Here is an 18,440-nt window from a genome sequence, read left to right as displayed (position 1 = left end):
CACCATCCTCAGGGATTCCATGAGGGCCACCTATGAACTGCCCAGTCCTATCTTTCTCCACTGCAAGGAGGCAAGACTTCAAGAGAACAGGTAGTGTCTTTTTTTTTTTTTTTTACCGTAATATCCCCAGTACCTAACACCGTGCCTGACTCATTGAATGAGCCTCAAAAATATACCCACCCATTGTGAACCAGCATTTTCACATCTAGGAATTCATCCTAAGGAAATAAGGGAGAATGTACTCAAGTATTTAGCCATAAGGGTAATGAAGAACTAGGTTTATGATGACAAGATATTGAAATCAAATGTTCATCAGTAAAGTGAAACTAAAAGATGCTGTCATTAAAAGTGATGTATTCAACAAACTGTAAGGGAAATTTTTTAAAGTGATAAATAGAAGAACCTATAGAGACTCAAGAGATATATTAGCCAATTGCAATGAATGGAACTTACATGAATTCTGATTTGAAAAATCTTTTTTTAAAGAACACACTTAAGACATTGGGAAAATTTGAATATTGACTATATAGTTTCATATTTTAAGGAAGGTGATATGATATTTTTAAAACAGTCCTTTTTTTCCCCCTTTATGTTTTTAACTTTTTATTTTATATTGGAGTATAGTTAACAATGTTGTGTTAGTTTCAGGTGTACAGCAAAGTGATTCAGTTATACATATACATGTATCTATTCTTTTTTGGATTCTTTTCCCATTTAGGTTGTTACCTAATATTGAGCAGTGTTCCCTGCAGTTACACAGTAGGTCCCTGCTGGTGATCTGTTTTAAATTTAGCCACGTGTACAAGTCAGTCCCAAACTCCCTAATTAACGCCAACCCCCCCCACCCTTCCCCTCTGGTAACCCTAAGTTTGTTCTGTTTTCTGTTTTGTAAATAAGTTCATTTGTATCATTTAAGATTCTGCATAATAAGCGCTATCATACGATATCTAGAGACATACTCAACGATTTGTTGAAATGTCTGGCATCTGGTTTAAAAAAAATGAGGAAGAGGAAAAATGGGTGGGAGTATAGATAAAACAACGTGAGCCATGAGCTAACAGCTACTGAAGTTATTGTCTCTACTTTTGTATATGTTTGAAAGTTTCCATAACAAAAACACTTAAAGAAATCCTTCCCAAAGTGATGCAGATTACTTAAGGACTTAGAAACTTGTTCCTCATTTACTAAGTGAAAGAAGCAGTTGGCAAATCAGTATGATCCCATTGTATATAAATATAATACATACACCCAAAGGTCTAGAAGGGTATATACCAAAGAAGTAACAGCTTGCCCCGTACTTGGTAACTGTCAAATAGAACTTCCTAGGATGACTATGCTCTGTTATCTGCCCTGTTCAAAACAGTAGTCACTGGGCACATGGCTAGTCAGCTCTTAAATGTGGCAATTCCACAGATGAACTGAACTCTTAATTTTGTCTAATTTTAATTAAATTTCAATAGCCACATGTAGCTAGTAGCTACCATCTACTAGCCACACATGAACATCACAGGCAGATGACGGAATTAGGATGGAATTCTTTTTACTTATCATTACTTGAACATTTTTCGACGATGAAAAAGCACTGTTTTGTAATAACGAAAAGTAGGCTGTTTTCATTGAAAACATTTACTGTCAGTTTGGATTCTCTTTGTCAAAGAACTATTATGAAAATGAAATGAAGTGGAATAAAGCAAATTACATAGAAAAGTTTTAAGTGTCTGCTTTCAACTAACTTTTAAAGGAAAGGCAAAAGCAGGCAATTCACTTCCAGGTCTGTTCTTTCAAGCCTCTATTCCTTCAATCTCATTTCATGCAAAAACATGTTTGTTTGTTTACTAAAAGGATTGAGTGTGAATGTGTTGCCTAGATTAGAAACTTCAACAGATATCTCAATCATAATAGAAAAAAATTAGAGCGACAGCAAAAAAGGCCTTTTGTGGTTTTTAGCTAATGAACTGGGAGCCATACAGCTCTGTGATCAGGCAGAAGAAAATATTTAAAAGATCAAAATGGATTTCATGGTTGAAGCAATCAGCAAATAGGATCAATCTGGACCAGTGTGACAGAGTTGGAAAGGAATACAGGACCTTAAACATGACAGTTGTTAACAGGTATGTCTGCAATTGTAGTTCACAATAAAGTGGAAGTCTGAGCATAATAGAACTACGCCAGAGGTGAGATTTTTATTGACTTGACATAATTTCTTGGCATACAAAGAGTTTAATCAGGTATAATATTTACAATTCTTACATAATATACATTTTAGAATAACTATAAAGATAATGTACTTTGTTCCATTTACAGTGACATCCTACAGTAAAACTACATTCATGAATTAGATACAAATAAATCCTCTACATACTAATAAAAAGTAAATGGATTGTTGGTTATACATTCTTTAAAATATACCTTTTCACAGGTAGCAGGAAATATTACATGTAATAAGTCTTTATGACTGGAATGATCCAGAAATATCACAAAGCACGAGTAAACACATATAGAAAAGTAGCTCATCACTTCCAAAAGTTAACCTTTAGCCTTTGTGTAAAATAAATGGTGCCAACATTCTTTATAATGTAGCGAGCTTTCCCTGTTTAAAATGAACACCCAAAAGGTGGGAGGTGTGTTGAGGAAAAAATAAGAAAATCTAGTACATAAGATAGTGAAAAGAGCAATGTAGAGAAAAGTTTACTTGATCAAACCTTACTTCCCTCCCCCCATTACCTTATTTTAGTAGATAAATTTATGTAAATAGAAAAGGATGCCCCCCAAATCATATTTATAGATGTCAGGATTTGGCCAAACTGAATCCATGCCCCTTTTAGTTGTCTTCGTTTAGAAGCATCAAGAAATTGATAAGCATATGTGAATTCGAATTGCCTTTACAACGTTTTGCCTTCATCAATGTTTGTTATTGCAAATATATAAAATTCCCTACAATTTAACATATTTAAACCCTAATCTATTCCTTCAAAGTAATTTTATATCCAGGTCCTCCAGAATACTTGGAGTCTTCGTTATCAAAGCACAAGGAAAGCTGGCAGTCATTATCCAATTTTGCTGCTTTACAATGATTTCAAATCATTTCATGATATGAGTAAAGTGCCTCTGACTACTAGTCAGACAGGGGTTCTGGTGTCAGCTACGCCACCAACCAACAAACCAGTGACCTGCTCTGTAAAACAAGAGGAGCAGCCCAGGATCAAAGAAGAGACACTGTTGGTGCTCTTAGATTAAGACCTCAGAAGTCCTACTGTGAGTCACGGCAAAGCACACTGTGAGCAGGTGTGAGCAGCGGAACAGCACACCAAGGGATGCTGTTACAGGACACCTTGTTTCGTCCCACTCATTTTATTTGTGAGGAGCTCTGAATCCAGTAAGGGTAGTAAGTAACTAGTCAGTGCTCTTTCCACTATATCATGCAGGTCTGAAGTCATTCTGAACAGACAATTCTATAAAAATATAGCATTTTTCCAGCTCATGTCCATAGTCGAAAGTGCTATCAAACAGAAAAGTTAATTCCACAATATAAGAGTGATATGGGAATGTCTTATTCAAAATGGATAGTAAATTTAATCTTAAATACAATTTGGTTTATCGTGACCCCACTTCACATGTGTAAAATTATATTTTTAAAATACTGCTTTAACACATCACAAACTTAAGCTGTCCAGACTGTGAAAGTATAAGGTTTTTTCAAAATGCACCCATGAAGAACCAAAATAATATTCCAAATAAAATCTGTATGTTTTACAAAGTAAACACCAAAGTTGATTAAAATCTACAAAGACCAGTATAAATTAGGTAAACAATGTAATATAGTGAATCCCTGGAAATTTCTGAATTTCTAAGGATTGTACCAAAGGTAATTTTTAAAACCTTAGAAATCTTAAACATGTAAGTGTTACAATGAAAAAACTGCAAATAACTATGCAATTACCTTTAGTCTAGTTCTAACATGAAACTGTATTTTATGAATTCCTCATAGTATTGCTATTCTTATTTTCAGATTACTCTAACTTTTAAGTTAATGAGTTAATGGAATAATGACAAGGAATCAGAAACTAATACCAGCAGATCAGTGAGGGAATGAAAACAAAGGACAGTCAAATTGATTTCTGAAGCCCAAGAGTATGACTAACGTTGTTTAAACTATAATTTATCATGATACTGAATAATTCACAGCATAATGAAACTAAGATTTGTTACATACTACAGAAAGGCTATTAGTTGACACAGCTAATTCACCTTGGTTAAGAGCCAACCTACTCTGTAACCACTTGTAACCATTAATTTACTTTAAAACCTTGCTGTTACTCCTGCATCATTTCTGCCAAATTTAATCAAAATTGGGTCTCCGCATATTCAAGAAGTCAAGCCACAGAAGTATATTTTTGTACGTACAGGCTCCCTGTACTGTTAAAGATTTCACTTTCTCTGAAGATATTCAGAACCATGATCTTTTAGTGTACTTCAAATACATCTCTAACAATTAAATTTAAGTAGACATTAATTACTGCCACATTAACAACTCATGACTGAAGCCACAGGAGTTAAGAGTATGATCAAGAATTGCTTTTACAACCAGAGATCCCAGAAGTGATCTGAAGACCAAAGGCTGGATCCAAAAGGTAAACTGCCTAGGCTTCCTCAGATAAAGTTCAGATGAATTCCTAGGAGCAAAACAGGAATAGGCACTACAAAGGAAAAGTGAGGCTCTCTTTTCTCTTTTTTTCTTTCTTCCTTTGTTTCTTTCTTTTCTCAACATATTTCCTTCTCCTTGAGATTTTCAGACAATTAATTTCAAAGTACACTAATAAAAATGCTACAAATCAGACTTTTGCAAAGCCCGGTGACCTGTGACTCTGAGGTGAAACAGGAAAGATTTAAGGTTCCTGGTATTGTTGCAATTAAAATACAAGGCTTTGGAAGTTAGCATTTCCTTAGAAATAATCCCTAAATATATTTGTATCCTTATCTAATACACAGCAATTATTACTAAATAAGCATTATATGCATGCAATTTGGCCAAACAAATATGGAACCTTTTCTGTGATACGAATTTATGTCAGTATAATTCCTGTTCAGACAGATTCTGATTTGATGTTCAGTCAACTTAGAAAACTCTACTTACTGGTGGGAAAATGTTAGAAAATTTATTATCTACCCAATGAAATATAATTTCTGTACTCATTTGGCAACTCAAGTTTAAAAACCTCTCATTTAGAAACTGAGTATCAATAATATTACTTACATGTAACTTGAAAAATAAAGTTAAACTTAATTATGACAATATCAGAAAGAAACCATAAGGCAAATTACTTATTTTATACTCCTGACAAGATACGTCAATCAAAGATAGAATCAGACTAATCTGTAGCATATACCTGGAAAATTAGTATACCCATAATATTTTGGAATTCAAGGGTCTGTGTTTCATGTAACTAAATACTAAAGCTATATAGATGCTATAATTTAAAAGAATGTATACCGTGTACAACAAGTACACAGGAGATGTTAGAAGAATTAAAAAGCCATTTATTGCTGTATATTTTAGTACAAACTAAAAAAACTTGAGTCTTTTTTACTCCTTTTACAGAGATATTTTTCCTTTCACTAGGAGCAATAGCAAAAATGTATCTGGAAAAGGACACATTTCAAATACAAAAATGTTCTACATTATTTTATAAGTCAACTTTTCCTTTGATAGTTACAACTGATGAAAGCATAATTTTGCAACATTCAAGTAACCTTTGAAACACAGTTTTGTTACATCAATAAATTTGTCAAGGTTTTAGGAAATCAACTAAACAATGAAGAACTACAACTTCTATGAGATTCTTTTGGTAATTAAAAAAAAACTATTGTCAAGGGTTGTTTTTTTTTTCCTTCATAAAATGGAATAAATCTAAAGGACTGAGTTATGTCAATCTGTACAGCCACTGTATGTACGTTAAAGTACTGGACAATAACTGAGGAATATAACTGCATTTTCGAGCAAATGGGGGGGGCATATATTCTCTAGTTCTAATAATTAAATTACATATTGTGTATATGACAGCTAGGCTACCAAGAAACAAACAAACAAACAGAAAAAAACTATTTCTGAATCACCAACATCAGGGAAGCTAAAGCAAAGACATATTCTCAAGTCAGGCAGGACATCAGGCTCCCACTCGATGCCGATATGCTTGATTGAACAATCCTGGGCACAGTGCACAGAAGAAAAAATTCAATGCTACCACCCACTGGGAAAAAAAGATTATTTTGTCTAAACTCTTAGCATCTTGTAACCTAGAGATGGCCTAAGTCTAGATTTAAATTTTAATCTATAAAAAATAGCCCTTTAAACAGGCTTTAAAAAAAATTTTTAATAAAAGAAGTCTTAAAGTAGGTTCCTCTCCCAACTACTAAAGATCTATGTTTTGATTTATAAAAATATCAATGAACGGGTACCTTTTCCCCAAACAACTCAATAGCTACTAAAAGTAAGTAGAATTAAAGAAGTAAAAATCTGTGAGCTTTCAGATGTATACTTTAGGGAGTCACCAGATTTACTATTTTCCCCTTCTTAAAAAAATTCAAAATTTCTGTGAATCTTGCTGGAAACGATTTAGTTTCTCTGGATTATTGGATGCCATTTGGGAGAAATCACGAAAAATATCCTGGTAAGTTTCATCACCTGCATGAAAGTAAAATGAGGAGACTTTTAAAATTTACACAATTGAAAGTATTAATAAACAACATTCATTTTTACGACTAGTAACTATTTTATAATTCATTACATTAAAATTTTGTTCAGATGAGCATTTTTGGAAGAAAAAAGACCAACTAAATATAAGTGCTGGAAAAGTATACAGTGGAAGAAAAAAAAAAAAAAACTATACCTGAAGAAAGCACCTCAGATGCAGCCACAGAGGAAAGTTCAGAGTTAGAAAAGAGCAAAGATGCAAGTGTTTTAAAGCAATATAAAGAAATACATTTATTAACATATGAGAAATAAAAGTCATTCTAAATGAGGTAAATCACGTCATTCTAAATAAACAAAGCATTCTTTAAATAAATATTTCCCTTGATCAAGGCCAAAAGAAAAGACCAAAAACAAACACTAATGTTTCTGTTGGATGCAAGTTATTAGCAAGACAAAACTAATAACCATGTGGGAAAAAAAGCCTCATATTTTAGTATTATCTTTTAATTAAAGGCATTTTAATTTAAATAGAATGTGAAAAAGTAAGTCTTTACTCAAACTTTAATTCTTAACTCAAACTAATGCACCTAATCCACTTTTTACTAGGCTTATAAAATAAAGCCTAGAAAATGACTTTAAAATCATTTCACATTTAGTCAGTTTTTCATTTACTGTAGGTCGTATGAGCAAGGATGCTATGACAAAAGGGGAATAAATATCAAAGACATTTGTTAAGTTAGAGTAATACAAATGTTTATACGTACAAATGTGCTTGTAGAGAAGATTATAGATACTGATATTATAGTGGATTGAATACTATTTTTCTTGCAATGAAAAACTAAATATATAACACACATAGAGGCTAACTCCTCAGACAAAAGATTTGTATAAAATGAAATCTTATTTTCAAGATGAATCATTCATCATGAATGCTTCCTGTTAAACATATTAGCTTTATGCAGAAGCTGGGCATAATTCTGTTTTCTGATTTAGAAAACAGAATTTAGACTCTGTCAAATACTGTTTTAGATGATTAGTGTTGGAACATGGTTTTATAATTATTCCCCATAAGATACCTTGCATCCATCTTATTATACACTCATTGCTACAGTTGTTAATAGTGCAGTAAGTTCTGTCAGCTTTTAAAAAGTGAGATTTTTTTGAGGCAACAGATGTCATACCAAAAGCCAGAGAATTAGAAAAAATCTGGGGGAGGGGGATACAGATATAGTAAAAGGTCTAATAGCATAAACCAAGATTTTCAGTAAAAAAATGTTAATGCTTTTAATATTTAGTCAATGTAAAAAGCAAGTTATTAAAATCTCTACGTAGTTTTTCATTTAACCCTGGAAATTTTCTCATGACCTGAATCAATCAATCTACTTTAAAAAGAAAAAATACAGTAAGAAGAGAATCTTAATAGGTTGGCTAAGAGTAACATCTAACTCATATTATTGTTACTAAAACAATAAAGGTTGATATGGTGGAACAATGGGTAAGACAATTCAATTACACCCATGTTTCATTTCATAAAAGTTTAACCCACATTAAAAGACAAACTACAATCTATTCCCATTATTAGCCACTCTAAAAGATATAAAATAAACTGAGAAGAGACAAACATTAAACATCACTTAACAAACCATATAAAACATTTAAATTTTTTTCTTATTCTTAGATGTTGAATTCAAATATTTAAAATATTTATTGTAAACATTATAAATATTTTAAAAATACTACTTAAACTGGAGAGTCTGGAGTTTTACTTTCCAAGAAAGTGTAAAGTGCAGATTATAATACAAAAATACCACACTGATTTTACCATTCAACACCAGAAATAACTTAAAAGGCACACATTATACATTCAAGAAGAAATAGGAAGAAGTATCTATAGATGCTAATGCCAAATAGTTTACAGATAGCACCAGGTGAGCAATCTTAAGTATTACAACAGTACAATGGCAATATATGGCTTCTACTATTAGCAATGCATATTTTGTATAACAGGTTGTGAGATTTTTTTTTTCTTTTTGTGGTTTCCCAGTTTTTGTTTTTAAAGTATCTACTACACAAGTACATTTTAGTAGAACCATTGTACCATGCAAAACAAATTATAAGATTTTTTTAATTGACTGAATTAAATGCGTCCTTGAAGGAAAGTGTTGGTGCTACACTACTCATTGGTTTCACTTACTGAATACATTTTAAAAGAGTTAATACAATACAAAGGAAGTCTCACCTTCACACACATACACAAAACTTGTTAACATTCAGTTTCTAACCAAATGTTAATTAAGGGACTTATCAATATAATACCTTTCTTAGGCCTCAAAATGTGTTGTCAGAAAGCAAACGTTACAATAACAATAGTGACTAAGATATTTAATATAGTTAACACAAACTGAACTTCAATATGATTCTTTAAATACAATTTTAATCATTTAGAATGTTTCCCACGGCAAATATAACTTGTCTACACTAGAATACATAAACAATGACCCAGAATATGTTGCCCTGGAAAGTTCATATGAGTACATTTAACAGTCTATTATAAACAGTAAACAACTAACCACCCAATATTTGTAATACTAAGTTATATTCTTTAAATTACTTCATCACATTTTATTTCTCTTCAGAAAGTTAACTTTTCCATGTGCCTGGACAGTTCTGAGTTTTTTGAAATGTGGACTGCTATATTTCCACTGATAGTTTAAAACAGTTCTTGATTTTTGGTATTCAGAATAAGCACTGCAACAGCAGCGATGGTCCAAGATTTTGCTAATTTTGCTCTCAAAATATACTCCCCTCAAAGATATGACAGCTTGTGAGACCCTACTCCCAGGTGACCAGTGTATGATCCTCCCCTTCTGGGCTGATTACAGCTTCCTCTTTGTAACTGACTAGATCAATGATCAATCTTCATCAGCAACATACTCACGTAACCAGTAGTGGTTCACTAAAGCAGTGATTTTCAACTGGCTGAGAAACTCTGCCAACAATCAAGAGGAGTCACAGAGCCAGAGACTGTGGGAACCACCAAACTGGTTTCCAGCAATTGAGAGAACGGCGTGATGTTGCACCCACCCACCCAGTCCTATGAGTTGTGGGAACTGACAAAGAAGGATACATCTTCCCTTCAGGAAATGTGTGCTCTTAAGTCGCCTTGCAAAAAACAGGGAGTCTCAGGTCCGTAGGGTTGTAGACAGAAAGTTCAAAAGTGGGGTTTCCTAGAAATACGTCCATCATTCCCAAAGATTATATCTGAGTCTTTTAATGGTAGGGCTCTTCATAATGAAAAAATTGAAAATACCCGCCTTTTAAAACTACCCAGAATTCTGAAGTTTTCCTTCTATTGCTAGGCAACAAAAAAAGAATCTAGATAAAACAACCAACCAAAATCTGTGAGAGGGAAATTTACAGTGATAAGCAGAGAAGAAAAAAGACCTGCTGCCTGAGCAAAAATTTCTGCTCTCCCAAGACTCATAAAGAAAAAGAAGCCAGAGAGCAATTGCTGAGCCATTTTACCATGTCACTTGTATAAGTATAACGTTGTTCTGCTTTAAATACAAGACCCCCAAATGAATTTAAAATCTAATTATTACCAAATCAGAATCTCATTTTATTCTGCTGATATACCATTTCCAGACTTCTGATCTATTTTTTAATCTTTTCTAAGCTAAAATTTGAGTGGTAGGAAAGCTTGTCTTTTTACTTTTATTATTTTTTTTTTGCAGTACGCGGGCCTCTCACTGTTGTGGCCTCTCCCGCTGCGGAGCACAGGCTCCGGACACGCAGGCTCAGCGGCCACGGCTCATAGGCCTAGCCGCTCTGCGGCATGTGGGATCTTCCCGGACCGGGGCACGAATCCGTGTCCCCTGCATCGGCAGGTGGACGGACTCTCAACCACTGCGCCACCAGGGAAGCCCAAGCTTTTTTTTTTTAAATAAGCCTTTTCTTCAAATTTTCATTCAAATAAATTGGAAAAATCTGTTTTTCTACTGTTGAGCGGGAGGTATATACTCATAAACGTGGACATAAAACGACAGTGAAAGAGACATTTGAATGCTCCTAGATGGGGGCAGAAGCCCGAGCAGTTCAGGTGGAACTAGAAGCTGCAAGAACATAAGAAGACCTGTCCTTCTAAGCTTCCCAGCTCCAGAGAAAAGTCACCCACCGACCTTCTGACTAACCAGCTGGGTGCAGCTTCATCAGCAAACACCTTAAGGAAACATTTACACTTAAAATGTCAGGAAAAAAAAACTGTTTAACTTAAAATCTTGAAGTTCACTCTTATCTCACGAATCAGGTCATAGTCTTTGAATAATTTTCATTTTAAAGTGCTTAAACATAAAGGCCTCAAAAATGGCCTAGTAATACTATCACTTAAGTGTATATCTGTTACAAAATTATAATGTATTTAAAGTCTAACATTCAAGTTTAAAACAAATGGGTGAAATTCAGAATTAACGCTGAGACTTCACCCTTAATCAGCACTCTTACATCTTGGTACATCATGAGTCAGTAGTACTGTTTGATCCATAGGATTAAAGTGGGACACCCTAGATTAGAAGTATCTAGCTGAAGTGCCTCTATTCTCAAAGTTCTTATTTGTTCCTATTAAATTAGACCAAAAATAAGTAATAAATACAGTCCTCTGAGAAAGGAATGGCCCCATATTTATCTTAGTTATATATTAATCTGGATAAAATAAAAGTAAATGGCTGAAGCTAGCATAAAGTGCAGAAATTTCAAAACATACTTAAACAGGAAAGATAGATGGTATCACAAGCCACTTTTAAAATAATATATTAGTAGTCATTGAAAAAAACTCAAACATACTCACTTAAAACTGAACATTCTCAATTATTTCAGTCATGAATTCCTAAAATTTTTAACCAGCATGTATATGAATTTAAAACAGATAAATTAGTAATTCATATACTCAAATTCATGAAACTGGAGATCTAATTATTACTCTCTTCTTTGTGAAGAATGTCTAATCAGGATATGTTCATCAAAGAAAGAAATCTGATCAGCAACATTTCTTGCTTTTCTTGACATCTCGACTCAAAAATTACTCAAAATGAGACTTGAGCTGATCCTGAGTTCTCTCTAATAAGAATACGTCTACTTTGCCATCAAGCTCATGAAATATTCTTCTAAATACTTCCATTTACCCAACAGATATTGTACAATTACTTGGGGCAAAAGTACAAGATAAAATTTGACCTTTTCCCTATACCTTTTAAACTAACTCCATTCGCATTATGGACTTCTTAACCTACTGGTAAATTTTATTCTTAAACCTTCCACTCATTTTTAGATCAAATACGGAACTCTTAATTTAATAAACTTCTTCTAGGCATTTTCCATACTGACTTTTATATGTCAACAGATAGTGATTTGTTTTTTTCCCTGAACACAATTTATAGAAATTCCCTGAATAACAAAAAGAAAACAATTTTGTTATATTCACTTGACAGCCAAAAAGAAAATGACTGCTGTGCTGCTGTAAGTGTATAAAGATATGTTATCATTCCATTCGCCTCTCTGGAATGTATATGGAAGACATCTGTACAGCAGATAAAGAAGTCAGCAGCCAGAGTTAGATACAGCAAGTAAATGTGTTCTGTAATAGGAATAGTTACGGATTTTTAAAGGCTCGGGAGTGAGCCACTCCCAAGAATTCAGTAAGTACAGTATATATACCTAACAACTCACAATTTACAAGTAATTTATAAAAACTCTGTAGCATTAAGTTAGTTTGCTAAAGAACTATGAATCTTCCAATTGTAAACTGATAAATTCCTGGATGCATTTCTTATACTGCATTTCAGTATGGTTATTAGTAGAATATTGACCTGGCTGTCCATAAAGTCCTTCTGATTCCCGCATCTCTTCATTCATTCTTGCTAAACGTAACCTAAAATTAAATAAAAGAATTTTTTAGATAAGTTATACGATATAAATATTCATAAACTAATGAATTACATACGCAGCTAAGACATATTCATGTAATTTTTTCTTTTACCAGTATTTGCCACTGAAACAAAAGTACTTTTAGTTTATCAGGCCCAGCAATCTGAGATACAAAAATAACTGTATTTTATCTTATACAATTCTCATGAGAGGAGACAATAAAAGGCTTCTAACAAGGGCATTTCACTTCGGTTTAAGCAGGTTCCTGGCAGCACCTCTAGCAGCTTACTTCCTCCAGACACAGAGAATTCCTGGCTCCTAAAGCAACCTGTCAAACTTTAACTGCCAACTGCTGAAATTATTGCTTCTATAGAATGGAAGCAATAGCCTGTCATAAGTTCATTCTGGTTCACCCTGAGGCACGGTAGTTCCAGATGTATAAATACCATGTGTTATCTATAAATACTCGGGATATATTCTGACCTACAGACATTATAATAAGTGACCATAGGTTACCAAGATTTTTGCATGGTTACCATACTGATTATACATTCTTTTTTGGGTTATTTATCCTGGCAGCAGGAAGACCTGTAGCACTGGATTAAAGAAACAAGAATTTCCTCTCATTTTCTTACTGACTTTAAGCAACATTTTGAAACAGGCAAATGTTACCTGTGGTGCCCCTCTCCTACTCTGTACTTCTTGCCTGTCCTCCAGGCCGCCAAATCCTCAACGCCTTCCCAGACTGCTGTCACCCTCTTCTAGCGTGCTCTCTCTGGCAGCTGCCGCATCTGACATGGGCTTTTCTTATCTTCAGAGCACCACAATTCCCTGCCATTTCCTTTCCAACCATTGTGTGAATTAATAATAGCAAGATAAGTCTCCCTTTTTGGTATTTGGACTTTTCACAGAGGATGCCTGTTTCAGAAAATTGTAAGTGAAACTGACGTCCTCATACAAAGTAAAATGAGAAAACGTAAGACAATTTGGGACCATATTTTGGGGGAAGAAGGCCCATTACTGTAAGAATTGCCTGGGAAGCTGCAGCCAGGGTTAATTTCTCTGTATATCACTCCTATCTTTTCTTTAATAACTTACCTTTCTCCAATTTTAAGTCTATAATGATTTAATAGATCTAAATTTTCCTACAATAGTCTCCATAATAACAATAACCCCTCCAGTGAGGAAAAGAAGCTAAGTACAGAGAAAATACGTCTTGCTCTTTTGTTTTTTCGTTTTGTTTTATTCTGGCAGGGGTCAGGGAGGGGTGATATATGGCAAGTCAAGAATTCTCAGTGGGAGCTCAGGAGTTCAAGACAGTCAAGGGAGTTTCTATCTGTAAGTGACTAAAATTCAGTAGTGTAGATGGAACTATCTCTACTTATTTAACAGGGAATCAGCAATCCTGGGCTTCATTCAGAATAGACTGAATAAGCGATTCATACAACATATGCTTGAGACTCCCTACATAACAATAAAGTGTAGGTGACAACCACATTCCTAGATTCCAAGTGTAATGAACAACTCTGATCTAAGATGAAAATCAAATAAAGACCTCAAGATTCTCTCTTTAGTAGGTCATGTTAAATTGTATTCAAACATTCCAAAACAAATATTTTTACCTCAAAATAGAGGACTCATACGAATAATTCTTTAAAAAAATAAGTACAAACAGGTCCCCTAATTATCACTGCCCAAAGGAAATGCAGCTGCAAAAGTTACTAACATCAATGCAGTTGGCTTCCCTGCTTATAATCCTCTAATTCCTGAGGTAGTCGAAAAACTGCCTGTTACTATACCAATCCAACTCCCACCCCAGTACTGTACTGAGAGTTAAAGAATCAGAAAAGTTACTGATTTTCTGTTCCTACTGGCCAGGCAGTATAACAGAAGTGGCTAAGCACATGGGTTTTAGAGCCAGAATTCTTAGTTTCAAATCCCAGCCCTACCACTTACTAGCTTCTCAAATTATTTGTGGCTTGGCTTCCTTATAAAATGAGGCTGATAATAATAAAACCTTCCTCACAGGGTTGAGGTGGGAACCAAGTAAGTTCATGTATGTAAAGTGCTTCATACATTTAACGTGCTTAGAGAAGTAAATGGCTTCTAGTAAAGAACCAAGTTTAAATTTCATGCCTACACACGAAACTCTACGTTTAAACACTGTATTAAGTAATACGGTGTATGGAAAATAATCAAGTGAAAAGAAAACACTTACAAGGTCACTATATCAGCGTTGGCTGCTTCCACAGCTATACTCAAAGGGTCCTTCCCTTCTTCATCAGTGGCATGTTGATTGGCACCTCGTTTTAGGAATAAACATACCTGCCTGTTTAAGGGAACAGTGTTTATGAGATATTGCCGATAAGAAAAAAAATTAGTATTCACCTTAAGAAATAAAAAGCACTACTTAAAGAAATAACATTTTCATTAGGAAATTCTTGATTCATTCTACAAAGATTTATTGAATATTGACTCTAATAATAAAAATCTACCATGATCAACATTTTATAAATCTTATGAAATTTTCACATTTAACCTGATAATATACAGCATAGTGAGATGTGTAAATTATGGTCCCTACCCTCCAAGAATATCATAAAAAGATGTACACAGATAACTATAAATGAAAATAAAACAAAAATCACTCAAGGTCATTATCTGGGAAAGAAGAAAGCCAAGGCAACGTTAACATCATAATACATTAACGATAATACAACAGCAACGAGTGGGAAGTAATCTTGCCGCTGTATTCCACAAATATTCATAACTTGAAGAAACTGACAAAAAATGAAAAAAAAAATGAATAAATGGAGTCTATAAAGTAAAATGGGAATAATTATGATTATGAAGAAAATACAAAGGATGAGTTAAATACAACCATTTTTAAGTAAACTTTTTATGATAAAGTTATTGAACTGAATCTTCTTGCTAATAGAGGGAAACAAAATAAGCTATGATGAAAATAGAAGATGCTATAAAATAAACATTAAAAAAGGACAGTTTCTTGTTTGTCCAGGTAATAAGACTTGGAGATCCTGAGATGTTTTATTGAAAAACAATGACCTATGACACAAACTTTACATAAGGCCAATATTTTGACTTTATTTGTACCCTCTAGTAGAAAGCCCATTTTTACGGCTTTATTGTTCTGTGAATCTAAATATTGCTCCAGAAGCCACACATCAATAGCACAAAATAAGAATTAACTACCTTGTGGGAAAACTAAAATTTACAAAGTTACAAAACTCTCCCAAAATGTATGTGCTATGTACATAATGTATGTACATGCATAAATATACACAAATACAGACTTAAGTTGTCTGATGAAATCACCACAGTTTTAAATACTAAAACAGATCTATATAAAGAATTAGTAAAGTTCAAAGTAAGCTTGGCAATTTTCTTATCTGAAAAGTAACCATATCTTTTTTCTGAATGAAATTTTTAAAAATTTTAAGTTCCAGCGTGAGAGTATAAGTCAAGGAAAGTATAACTTTATAAGCTCTAGCTAACAATCTTAACCTGAGAAAGAGCAAAACATTATTTCAAAATAATTTTTTCAAATAAAATCTACTTAAATATATAAGCACTAGTTTACCCCGTGTGCCCTAAGACAGTGGCATGGTGCAGTGGTCCCCGCCCTTGCACATCTCTCTGGTTCACATTAGCACCATTCTGAAGGAGAAACTCGCATGTCACCAAAGAGCCCTTAGAGGAAAAAAGAAGATAACAATGGAGAAAAAGCAAACAAACAACAATATATTTCTATTAACAGAGTATTTACTTTACTGTAATAGCCTTTCTATTGTATTTTCCCCAAAAGAGAAAATACCCCCCTGCAAAAAGCAGAAAAATGATAAATTATATTATTTTCTTCCCAAGAACTACTTCTAACTGGGATTCAATTTGCAGTTTGTGATCTAGCAAAACCCACTACTTTCATTACTAGAACTCCCTCATTAAGAAAAAAAATTGAGCTCACACACAAAGTGATGTTCAGAAATCACTACTAGCTGCTGCTTCTACTTTCTATCCCATCTCTTAAAGCAAACAATAGTGCCAAAGCTATGCTCAAAACGAATTATGATTTTTTTATGCTCTACTACCACTGAAGACCTGAATTTACAAATTCATACCCCTAATACAGCCTGAATAAGTGGTGTTGCTTTGTTTTCCTCAGAATTAGCCCAGTTCACATCTGCGCCATGAGCCAAAGCTTCAGCCATTTTAGGAAGATTCTTTTCATACGAAGCCCTATAAAGCTGGAGTCCTGGATTAAGATGTTGAGAGTCGAGAAACACAGAAGAATCCTGCCTTTCTGTCTCTGAAAAGCAAACACAAATACATCAATAAAATTAGCTCTTGGCAAGGAGGGAGGGAAAGAATGGGGAGTCATTGCTTCATAGGTACAGAATTTCAGTTCTGTAAGATGAAAAGAGTTCTGTGGATGGATGGTGCTGATGGCAGCACAACAGTGTGAATAGACTTAATGCCACTGAACTGTACACTTGATAATTGTTAAGATGGTAAATTTTATGTTATGTGTATCTTACCACAGCTTTTAAAAAAAGCGAACTCTTACCTGTATCACAGTATGAAAGTTGTGACATAAGAAACCACTAGTTTAACAAAATGAGCTAATGGGAGATGTTCACAAAGGAATCTTATTTCCTGTAGACTAATCACTCTCCACAACCTTCTTCTCTTATAAATACATCGACTAGTACACCAGGCCTTTATGGTCTTGCCAGTATCCAATGGATAGGTAAATTACTCTGTATTAGATTAAAATTAGGTATATATGAGTATAAGCCTGGACTTAGAGACTTAGAAGAGGCAGTAAGAACCCCGAAAGGATTTCACTACTAGACCAAACCTCACTTTATTCCTAGAATGGTCCAATACCATCATCACAATTTGCAGTACAAGCAATTCAAATAATTTAAAGAATGCTTACTATCCTGAGTATTCTGCAAGATCATAACCACTGAAATCATAAGGGAGAGAATACAGGAGGAAAGCACAGGTCAGAAGAAAAACCTAACTTGAGGGGGGATGGGGGGGATTTGCTGATCTCTTTCTCCTGATAAGAAAAGACAGCCACAAAAAAAAGATAACGGGTAGTAAGAAATACCGTTCACGTGGATTAAAAATTATCCTTAGCTATTGACACATATCTTGAGGCTCAGAAAAATGTACAGCTAAGAGAGAACTTCCAAATATGAAAATAGCTGCTTTCTCATTCAGCAGTATTAACTGCCCCTTAGTACCTTCTAAAAGACTAACCACTTCCTTCAGAAACTATTTAATCAAACTTGGCATTTTCCACATGCATTTTTCAGCAAACAATACCAATTAACATGGAATTTCACCAAAACTCACCCGGCTCATATAAACTATTGGCTGACACTGTGGAAGGTAAAGATTCTCTTCCATCATCAGAGCTCTGCTGGATTCCACTGTCATTACTTTTGACTGTTTTAAAGAAAAACCAGCTAGTGATTAAAGTTTGCACCATTAAGAAAAAAAGTCCCACAATCAATGAGGTTTTAAAATGAGCTCTGATACATCAACGTGATCTCAGCCACCACCAGTAGAATAAATTTACGACAATTTTAATCCTTTGGAACACTTCACGTATCAAAATATGAATCAGTCATGAAGCCTGGCAATAAACTTACTTTCAGAGTCGCAACATATCTCATTACCCCGTAATGTGTCAGGGGTAGTAAAGAGTTAATTTATCTTATGACTGTAAGTAATGTGTAATTCTGAGACAATGGGTAACATCTAGAGAAATGGCCACACCGCACAATGACCACGGGCA

The 18,440-nt window shown here is 34.1% G+C and overlaps 1 protein-coding gene across 2 annotated transcripts in view; it reads right to left on the bottom strand.

Moving 5' to 3' along the window:
* Positions 1 to 2,172: 2,172 nt before the first annotated feature.
* The window catches only part of ACAP2 (ArfGAP with coiled-coil, ankyrin repeat and PH domains 2), a 156,831-nt gene continuing 140,563 nt past the window's right edge, over positions 2,173 to 18,440 (bottom strand). Inside the window, exons 18-23 of one of the 2 annotated variants that reach the window (XM_029213912.1) lie at positions 17,996 to 18,088; positions 16,750 to 16,937; positions 16,212 to 16,321; positions 14,829 to 14,939; positions 12,553 to 12,614; positions 5,748 to 6,682 (exon numbers count right to left, since the gene is read on the bottom strand). In XM_029213912.1, the coding sequence (XP_029069745.1) occupies positions 6,582 to 6,682; positions 12,553 to 12,614; positions 14,829 to 14,939; positions 16,212 to 16,321; positions 16,750 to 16,937; positions 17,996 to 18,088 (665 nt within the window). In that variant the 3' untranslated portion in view covers positions 5,748 to 6,581. Of the gene's footprint in view, positions 6,683 to 12,552; positions 12,615 to 14,828; positions 14,940 to 16,211; positions 16,322 to 16,749; positions 16,938 to 17,995; positions 18,089 to 18,440 lie in introns of both variants that reach the window. The other variant, XM_029213913.1, reaches the window with a different exon arrangement.

The sequence above is a fragment of the Monodon monoceros genome, unplaced genomic scaffold (assembly GCF_005190385.1).
Source record: "Monodon monoceros isolate NGI ecotype Baffin Bay Population unplaced genomic scaffold, NGI_Narwhal_1 Super_Scaffold_11, whole genome shotgun sequence".
Classification (NCBI taxonomy): Eukaryota; Metazoa; Chordata; class Mammalia; order Artiodactyla; family Monodontidae; genus Monodon; species Monodon monoceros.
This window is presented reverse-complemented; position numbering and strand designations above follow the sequence as displayed.